The sequence below is a fragment of the Etheostoma cragini genome, chromosome 8 (assembly GCF_013103735.1).
Source record: "Etheostoma cragini isolate CJK2018 chromosome 8, CSU_Ecrag_1.0, whole genome shotgun sequence".
Lineage (NCBI taxonomy): Eukaryota > Metazoa > Chordata > Actinopteri > Perciformes > Percidae > Etheostoma > Etheostoma cragini.
In genome coordinates, this window is record NC_048414.1 from 1,748,637 (window position 1) to 1,759,030 (window position 10,394).

Genomic DNA, 10,394 nt, shown 5'->3' on the forward strand with positions numbered 1-10,394 from the left:
TTAACTTAAATATTCTAGTGGAAAACGTTAACATGTTTTTTTTTGTAGACCCAATGCTTTATTTTTTAGAGTGTGCTCGGTTAGATCCCACTGGATGGAAGGGAGGGAATGTTCTCTAGTTATGATAATGTGGTGGAACAGACTCTAAAGATGTGTTCAGAAGTCTTCTCCGTCTCTGAATATCTCCTGTAGAGAAAGCAGCGCTTCACTAATCCTCAGCGATAGTCCGCTGATTGTTTCCTTTCACTAAAACGGGCTCTGAACATAAATAGATGGCTTCGCGGCCCATTGAGACATCAACCGCGCCTGTATGCCAACCGAAGTGTGTCTGTTGCTAGGACAGATTCTGTTATTGTTCTGTTTCATTAGAGGCCAGAGTAAAAAAAAATAGGAGCAGAACAGGATTAGAAAGGGGAGAAATGAAAAGAAGCTGCAAGAAAGAAGAAAATGATTGCAACCCGTTGGAAAAACCACCTCATGACCTTTCTACGGGGGCATCGACCCTTTCCTTCTTGGATGTAATCTGTATGGAACTCTGCACGGCACGCGTCCATAGAGCGCCAGGAAAGACCTGGTCCTGGAGCAACATCGCTGACTCCTTGAGGACATGAGATCTGTGTGTGTGTGTCTGTGTGTGTGTGTGTGTGTGTGTGTGTGTGTGTGTTATATGTTGTCCCCCTCCCTCCCAGCTATACTCTGTTTTATGTCTTGTCTAATGTCTGTGTTGTAGTATCTGCAAATGTTAAAAATTACTTTTAAATACATATTTTATCACAGTCGCTGGCGGTGGAGTCAAGAAAAAAAATGTTCTGTTTTGGAGGTTTTGTTATCTCGGATAAACAATAAAAGAAAATCCCCCCCGCGTGGCAAATGGAGATCGGCGATAAATGAACTGAACTATGGCAGAAAAAAAAGGTCGAAGTGGAAATCAGGAGAATACCGGCATCGCCGCAAACTGGTTCCAAACATGCATCTTAGTGTCAGTCCAAAAAATACACAACAAGCAGTTTGAACCCACTGATGTAAAGCCATGTATTTACTAGTGTGGAGCTCAGTTTCCATCCACACGTTTTCATCCAAATGAAGTGATATTGTACTTATATATACTTAAGTACAGTGGTGAAGTAATTCAACTTTGCTTCTATACATCTCTGCCTGTTTGCCATGGATGTCTGAGCCTCAGCAACCACACACACACACACACACACACACACACACACACACACACACACACACACACACACATTTTTACATGAACCTTTTGTTGGTTTTGAAGGATTCCTTCTAAAGTTGCTTTGATTTTTGGGTGCCATTAATCAGAGGGTGGGCTGTCTGAGCCCTGGCTCGTCCTCCTCTACAGGACATCTACTAAGTGCCCTTGAGCAAGACACTGAACTCACCAATTGCGCTCAATTTTTGTCTGCGGACACATTTTGGGAGCAGTGTGACTTACTCTAATAAAGGGGATTGGTGATGTGGTCAAAATCTTCTATCCCGATCTTGATTTCATACCTTGATAATGAGATAGATAGATAGATAGATAGATAGATAGATAGATTGATTCACAATAAATAAAAAAAGTCAGGTAGGTGCAGGTAGATCAGCTGGGAGGAGGTCTTGGGGAAGACCCAGGACTAGGTGGAGAGATTATATCTCTAACCTGGCCTGGGAACGCCTCGGGACCCCCCAGTCGGAGCTGGTTGATGTGGTTCGGGAAAGGGAAGTTTGGGGTCCCCTGCCGGAGCTGCTGCCCCCGCATCCCGATACCGGATGAGCGGATGAAGATGAATGGAAGTAATAGGGCTGCATCTAATGATTATTTTCATTAATCTGTTGATTATTTTCTTAATTGATTAGTACTTTGGTTTATAAAATAATCCCAAAGCCCAGGAACACGTGACTACTTTCTTTTTCATAGAAAATGACTGTCTGATCAATTATCAAAACAGTTGCTGAATAATTTAATAGTTCACATCTACTCGGCTTATCGGCTAATCTTTGCAGCTCTGATATGAAACAACCACATGTTAAAGCCTATTTTTGTACACTCCTTAAATACTTGATGAATACAAAGTACAGAGTATTTTCCCATTTATCAAGAACTTTAGAGCAAAATGAACATGTGCAAGGATCAGAACGTAAAGTGTCCTCAAATAACATAAACACTGCTGTGGAATGGTTTTTCACCATTGCGATAGGAACGTTATAGACAGTCCCATCGACCAGCCCTAGTTTATCATCCGCTTTACGCTTATTTGACGAGCTCCATGCCTCGCTAGCAGCAAAGCACCGATGCATTTCTATTCAGATTTAATTTAGCCTGAACAAACCACACCTGGGTGCTTCTGAACCACACCACACAGCTGTGTTGTGAACGCAGCCTTAGGCATGCACTGTTTACTCTAATATTCTCTGGTCTTTTGGCCCGTTAGGTTCTGTTATTCATGGGCCTTACAGCCCAAAAGGGGTGCCTGCATTTTCCCGTGCATGGGTCCATTGATTTTGGTTCTGTCTGCGTGTCGTCTCTCATTAGCTACAAGAGGCAGGTAGATGGAGCTCTAATGAATTACCCGCAGCCCCAGGCAGCAGCAGCGGCGAGCTTCTTAATGCTGTCTGAGAATCTGCTATCTGCCCCTGAGCTGCTTTATTCTTCTTTTACTTTGTCGTTTCATTGTCCTCTTTTTCTAACTAAATCTCCACGTTTCTTACCCTCCATCCGTCTGTTGATTCTGGCTGTGACTGATGACAGGGTGTAATGGTGTCCTTTTCTCTGTCAGACTGTCAGTCGTTCCTCTCTCTGTCAGGTGTCTGTGGTCGGCTGTGTTTGTGTACCTCAGGTACTTACCTCATTGGTTTCTATTTCTTTCTAGTTTTTAATGTTGTTGCGACAAAGCCAGGTCAGTTTTCTTGAACTTTCTGCAGTTTAGTCATCGACAACGCTTGTCTTCAGCAGTGTTATCAGTAGTAGTTACTATTTCCTCCTGAAGACACAGAGTACATGTACATGCAGGCTAATATTCGCTATGATTCCAAGTATGACAATATTCTGAAGTTGACATAGGTCATATAAACAACATATTCCATGTGAGGTTTCCGTGACATGAATCTCTCCTGAATGAATTATCAGTAGAAACAATTGGACTAATATGCTTGATTGGGTGAATTAAACTCTAGTAGAGAAGTCAGCTCAACGTCCTGAAGAGCATCGCTGTGACAAACATCCAATCAGAGAACTTCAGTTTCTGTTACGTGCAGCTAATGATAGGGAGAAGAACGCTGGTCTTTGTAGAACATGTTCATTACCCTCTTTGTATTTTGCTGTCTTTATTTCCAGTCCCAGTGCAGAGGCTTTCTGGGTATTTGTGTGTGTGTGTGTGTGTGTGTGTTTCCTCCAGAGCAGAGCAGCGCGGTGCCACATCACGCTGGGTCGGGTTCCGAACCATTTAATCTGAGTGTATCAAGCGTCCCTCGCTGTTTGGGCCTTTTGTGTGAGTGTGAAAGACACTGAGTCATTGCTAATCCGCTGTAAAAGAGCGTGGACGTGAAGGGCACACCGTCGTCAAAAGGAACATGGCCGTGCATCCCGTTGCTTTGGTCGATCGATATTTAGGTGCAGAGTGAGCACAGTTTTAGGAAAGGCAGCTTTATTTGTTATTAAACAAATTATACTTTTATTAAAGCACATTTCAGCAAGGGGGCAATTGAAGTGCTGTAAATAAAATGATAAAAATAGTAAAAGTTAGAGTGCAGTACAAGAAATTAAAGAGCAGTTAAAACAGTCAACATAATACGAAAATCATAGTTACATTGCAGTATAAGAAATGAAACATTATAGAGCAGTTATGAACAGGTAAACATATTAAAGCAGTTAAAATACTAAAGTTTAGAGTGCTAGTATGGGACAGTGTACACGCCGCTCCCCCAAACACGTTATCGGGGCGCAAGAACCATTTTGTGGAAACCCAGATTTGATTGACCGGTAAAGAAGGCCCTCTATACAGGCAGACCCATGTGTCTTTACCATCTCGTCCATCCACCACGGGCCCGCGTGGGACTTTGAACTCTGGGTACCCAAAACCAAAGGTGGAAGTACTTCTCTTTACACTGCAGTCTAGTCGTCACTACAAGGCTTAACTTTGCAAAATCCTGAACAGCTCCAAAGGTTTCTTGTAGATTTTACCATAAAATCTATGTCACACCCGCGTTGGAGATATTCTCAGAAACATACATGTGTTTAGTTCCTCTTCCGAAATATTATACTGGTTTGGAGTCTGACAAGATGGCCGATGACCGGAGGATGCCATGGTGACTGGAGGATGTGACCGGAGGATGCCATGGTGACTGGAGGATGCAAGTTAAGCCTTAGCCATAGCCTAAGCCCCCAGCCCAGGCCTGTAGGACTACTTACCCACAATAACGTAATGCATAGGCTACACCTGCTGGAGGATGAGGAAATACTTAATACATGAACTTTACCGGCCATGGGGGAGCTGTGCACCTTCTGCAGGGCTCCGTGTCAACGAGACATTCTTCGACGCCCACAGTATGCCCGAGAAATCTACATGTCTCGCAATTATAGCAAAATATTCCCTCATCTCTGGACGGACCGTGCTGTGCTTGCCGGTCTTCCCGGATCGGCTGTGCACGGTCATTCAAACTGACTGAAAGCTGGGTTGGTCCACATAAGATCTTCTCTCGTTGGTGACTTTGCTGTGGACCATGGACCAAAGACCTTGGACCATAGACCTTGGACCGTGAACTGGGCTTTCTGTGTCTCGCCGAGGTGTGACAGCGGAGTAATGATTTCTTTCCACCTGCTCCCGCATGTATGGATTTGTTTACATCTGTGAACCCACTCACCCAGGAGGAGAGGGGGTCTCGCACTGCTCTATCGTAAGAACTGGAAGTTTTACTCCCCGGCCCCCTCACTGAGATCCTCTCAGCAGCCTACTGCATGTCAAAGTGGGAACCTCAGCAGCTTTATGACATGACTGTAACTTTAATGTCCTTTTTTGTTTGTGGAGTGACCTCGGGTTTCATGAAAGGGGCTTTAAATAAAATGTATTATTATTACAACTCTCTGCAAACTGTTCCTCTTTGTGGAGCCTCACGTGAATCCACCAGTGGTGGCAAATTTAAGTCAATCTAGTGAAATTCAAATTTAGCTGTGTATGATGCTGGTGTGATCGAGGCGTTGGTGTGAATTGTCAGCTCAGCTTCGGACCGTTTTCACTCTTGCAGATTTAATCTGAACCAACACTCACTTTGCATTCAGTCTGAACACGTTGGGGGTTTAAAGCTGTTCTGCATCGCACAGAGTTACGCACGAACTACCGGACACATTCCTCCACGTGTCTTTATTTCACTGTTTAACAGTTTGTGGATCTAGCCTCTGACACGTTGACACGTAGCGAGTACTTTAACAGATGAAGGCTGGTTGTCATAGAAATGCTCTGTTAGGCAGAATTTGCCAAACAAAAACCACATAATAGAAGTCATGGTAACAAAGCCAGCACTCTGGTCTTTTTGTGTGCATGTGTGTGTTTGCTTGTTAATTTTAGAACATGAAGCCAGACTGCGGGTTTCTCAGTAATTGTCTTTTGTCTTCATTACAGGGGAGGAAGAATAATCAACACAATATGACTGTGTAATTATAACTTCTTCTTAAGAAGTTGAGTGCATGTGAATTCAAACATGTGCAACAGAACCTCTGAAAAAAAGAATTTCCCCAACCCATAGCTGAACGCCAGTCGCTTCTGTTTTTACCGTTTATGGATGAAAACGGTTTGTTTTAACTTTCAAACGTTCAAATCTTTTTGTGATTGAAGAGTGTTGTCTCTGTCAGCCTAACCAGGTTTTGTTCACTTAAAACACAGGTCAGCAACCCCGCAGGCGTCTGTTTAGCCTCCCACCAGTGGCTCCCTAGGATTAGTTTTTGTTTAACATTTTACTTTTTATTTATTATTGTTGTAGGCCTTAAAGTGCCCATATTATGAAAAAAAAATCACTTTTCCTGGGATTTGGGCTGTTATTTTGTGTCTCTGGTGCTTCCACACACATACAAACTTGGGGGAAAACAACATCCATGGTGTTTTGAGTGAGATCCGGTTTCTGAGTGTCCTCTGCCTTCAGTCTCCGGGTGAGCTGTTCAACATCTGCACGGCTTTCTACGTCACTAGCCAAGGCAAGGTGGCTAACTGTAGCACGTGCTAGCGCTAGCATGCTAGCTCGTTCTCAACGGCAAAACACTGCTACAACACCCACTAGTTCACTGATGTAGGTTGACAGCACATAAACTCTAAAGTTATGAGAAAAAAAACAATTACAACACCGAATCTAAAATTGTATCCGTCAAACATGTGTGCGTTGGTTCGACCTCCGTCAGTCTGATAATGAATCCCCGTTCCCTCCCTTCCTCACCGTGCTGCGTTAATTGGGGCTCAGTAGTCAGCAGACCTCATCAGTAACAACAGCAGAATGAGTCAACATGTCTGTCAGAGCCTCTGCACACAGATCCACTCCACCGGGTTTCTGATGCATTCTGTCGACTGAACAGCGTCTGCAGAAACCAAACCCGTCAAATCATCCACGGACAAATCTCCATCTCTCAGCAATTAGTGGAGGCGGATGTCGGAGTGAAGGCAGTTTGCATTCTCTGTAAATGAGACGCTGACTGCTGATTTAATTAATTTTTTTTTTTTTTTACTGATTGTCTGGGATTAGTTTCGAAGCGGGCTCAAATTAAACAGCTTATCTTTTCTCCCCGTTATCGGCTCTGAAGGCTCCGCTTGTCTCGTTGGCTTCAGGCCAGTTTCCTTCACACTTGTGTTATCTCTGATTCTCATTTTAGACACTTTTGCTTCATCACAGATTTGTGAAACGCGGCTCTGTTTTTTTTCTTCTTTTCTGCCCAGTAAGCAAACCAAGTTAAATTTTCACTCTGCTTTCATCTCCTCTTTAAGTCTCGCTGACACACCTTTTAACAGAGAACTTTGTTGGCTGATCTCCTGCTCGCTGTGACGCTCTCCAAGTTTTCCACTTCACTTTCACCTCCATCACTTCATAAAGTTTCTTCCCCTGCTGCGAAATTCTATTTTACAGCCAAAGCTCGGAAGAACAAAATCAAATCAAATCAAATCAAGTTTATTTGTATAGCCCTTTACAATAGCCAAAAGGTACCCAAAGTGCTTTACAACAATAAAACAATACATAACACATACAAAACATGCAGATACAATTAAAAGTGCTGTAGTGGTGCAGCGCTGCAGGACAAAGCCTTCCAGAAATGCATAGAAAGGAGCAGACAGAAGGAGGACACCTAAGAGACAGTAGACGAAAGACGAGGACACGTCAACGAGAACTCATGTACACTATCGGTGTTTAATTGGTCCTCAAAGTATGATCACTCGGCGTTGTGCAAATTGGGGCGGCTGTATCACGATTGGGTGGATTGCTTGTTTGATCCCTGGGTGTCCGTCCAAGACGCAGAACCCCAATATTAGATATGCTTTGGGTCAAAGGTCTCTGCTTAATCAGTGTGCTGCAGTTGCTTTAAGATGATACAATAACTCAACTACGTGCTTGTAAAAGCAACCATGCATTTCAAATGTTTAGCTTCCTCACTGCATATCCAAAAAGTTCCCTTTATTTATCTGAATACAGCTGTGCTTGTGTTGTCCCTCAACGTGAAAAATACACTTTCGTTGTCCCTATCTCAAAGTTTTTGCATATGCAATATATATTAGCAGATGTCTTTGTCCCTTTTGTTGACGTTTTGTCACTTTTTCAACATTTTAGCCGTTTTTTTCCAAAGTTTTTGACGCTTACTTCCCATGGCTTTTTTCTTAGTTTTTGTCACTTTTTCCCATATTTTTTTTTACGCTTTTTCTCCAATGTTTTGTCTCCTTGACCTCCCAAATTTCTGATATACAAAAACAACAACTTGGAAACGGGACAACATGAGGGTTAAATGTGCAGTTAGTGATGCTGTGGAAGTATTGTTGAGATTCAAAGTCATCGGCCAAGAATATACAACCCCCCCCCCCCCCCCCCCCCCCCCCCCCCCCCCCCCCCCCCCCCCCCCCCCCCCCCCCCCCCCCCCCCCCCCCCCCCCCCCCCCCCCCCCCCCCCCCCCACCCCCCCCACCCCCCCTCTGCCTTCAGAAGCTCCGCCCCACCAGATTCATGGACAGACTGGCACATTCATATGTTGCTCATGTGTGAAATTAAACATTGAGAGGCCATGTGAAACAGAAGTTTGGAGTTTTCCAATTCCCTTCAATCCAGTGAGAGGTCTTTTGGAGAAGCAATTAGAGGACATCAGAGGGCTTCAGCTTCAACTCCGAAACTCTGCTTCTTACTAAAAGAAAACACACGTGATTGAACATAACTCTGCTGTAACTGGTGGAGAGGCCTATGAAGTGGTTGATTGCAGACCCTCCCTCCTGATTGGCTTAGTGCCGCTGCATGCTACTACTTTAGCTGCTAATTTGTTAATCAATACACAACTGAGCCCCCCCGGGCGGTCCACTTCTTCTGGGTAGACCTCCGTGCCTCACCTACACCTTTTGATTAATTTATTGATTTTTCCAGCTCCCTGATTGGCTGACTGATAAAACTCTGATGTACTTGTTCCTCAGCTGGACAACGTGGACGAGCAGGCGGCTCAGATCCGCAGAGAGCTGGATGGAAGGTTACAGCTGGCTGAGAAGATCGCCAGGGTGAGAGATGCACGTTATTGTTAAATGTTAAACCCAATATTAACCACTCGTCATGTTCAGCTTCTGTTCAGACAACACTACACGATGGTGTTGTCTGAACAGTGACTCTGTGTATTTTTTCAGATGATCCATCTTATCTGAAACATTTGAGTGTATATCAATCATCCTAATGCCTCAGAGACACTGTCCATATTTTCCTCTCCGTACCACATCTATCCAAAGAAATTGGGAGGAGAGCCTTTAGATTTAAAGTCCCTTTCGATAGGAAGGGTTTACCGAGGTCTTTCAGAGCTCTTTCATCAGTTTATGATGTCTCTTCATAATTATTTGCATACAAGCTGCAACTGTTTTTCTCATACTTGATATTCATAATTGATACTTACACTTGATTTTTTTATTGTTAGTTTTTAGTTTGTTTGTATGTATATGTATGTACACGTACAGTATGTATGTATGTATGTGTGTACATATGAATATATGTGTGTATGTAATTGTGTATGTGTACGTGCGCATGTATGTATGTATGTGTGTATTTGTACATACTATATGTATATTTCATTTATTCATCTTTCTCAAACTGTCTATATTAATAACTAAGAGTTTTATTGTTTAATATTTATTGGTTGGAATGGGGAGGATGGGGGTGATTTTTGTGTGATGGAGAGCTTTTGTTTTTGTTTGTCAGTATGTGTGTATGTTCGGGGTGTATTTTTTATTTTTTATGTCCCCTCAAGCTGTTTTGTTAACTGTTGTCTAAATGTGAATGTACTGTATATTTTTTTGCCTTTTAAGGACCACCCTCGAAAACGAGGTGTCACATCTCAAGGGATTATTCCTAATATAGAATTTCAAAGATAAAACCAAGTCTTGGAAGCTCTGGAGTTCTAACTTTTGACTGCTGATTTTACTTTTTTTAACCTATACGTGTCGATGGTGAACTGTGACTGTCCGTCCTGCAGGAGAGGAGATACCCGAAGTTCGTCTCTGCAGACATGGAGCCTCTCTACGTGGAGGAGCTGCGCTCGGCGGTCAACCTGCTCATGGCCAACCTGGAGAGTCTGCCGGTGTCCAAAGGAGGTCCGGACTTCAAACAGAAGCTCAAACGCTCCACCATGAACAATTCCTTCCTGGACATGGGAGACGAGGGGGACATCCTGTCCAAGTCTGACGTCGTGCTGTCCTTTACCCTGGAGGTGTGTGGACCTGAACTTGTCTGATATGTGATCATTTGGTAGAAATACATGAAATCCTGACCGTTTTAACAAATATCGACACCAATTTTGGTTAATTTATTTATCCTTTTCGTCATTCATATGTAAAAATTAGTTTTTGACAGTTGATTGGTTAAGGAATTGGACAGACAGCAGACATTTAAACAGAGATGGCAAAAGTACTCACTTTCCATACTTAAGTAGAAGTACAGATACTTGTGTTAAAAAATACTCTGGTAAAAGTGGAAGTACTGATTAAACTTCTTTACTCAAGTAAAAGTAACAAAGTACAGGCTTGGAAATTTACTTAAAGTATAAAAGTAAAAGTAGCCTTGCGAAAGCTACCTGAAGCACACAAATGTTACTAGGGAGACGCTGAGGGACAACAGTGGACATGGAGGACACGGTCTTTATGTGGCAATGGCTACATTTTAAATGGATGTCTGCCAATAGGCCTAAATATA

General features: G+C 43.1%; 1 protein-coding gene across 1 annotated transcript in view; it reads left to right on the forward strand.

The window, feature by feature from the left end:
• The window catches only part of cadps2 (Ca++-dependent secretion activator 2), a 159,242-nt gene that overhangs the window by 63,041 nt on the left and 85,807 nt on the right, over positions 1-10,394 (forward strand). The window contains exons 4-5 of the mRNA XM_034879016.1: positions 8,639-8,719; positions 9,679-9,912. Coding sequence (XP_034734907.1) covers positions 8,639-8,719; positions 9,679-9,912 — 315 coding nt within the window. The remainder of the gene's footprint in view (positions 1-8,638; positions 8,720-9,678; positions 9,913-10,394) is intronic.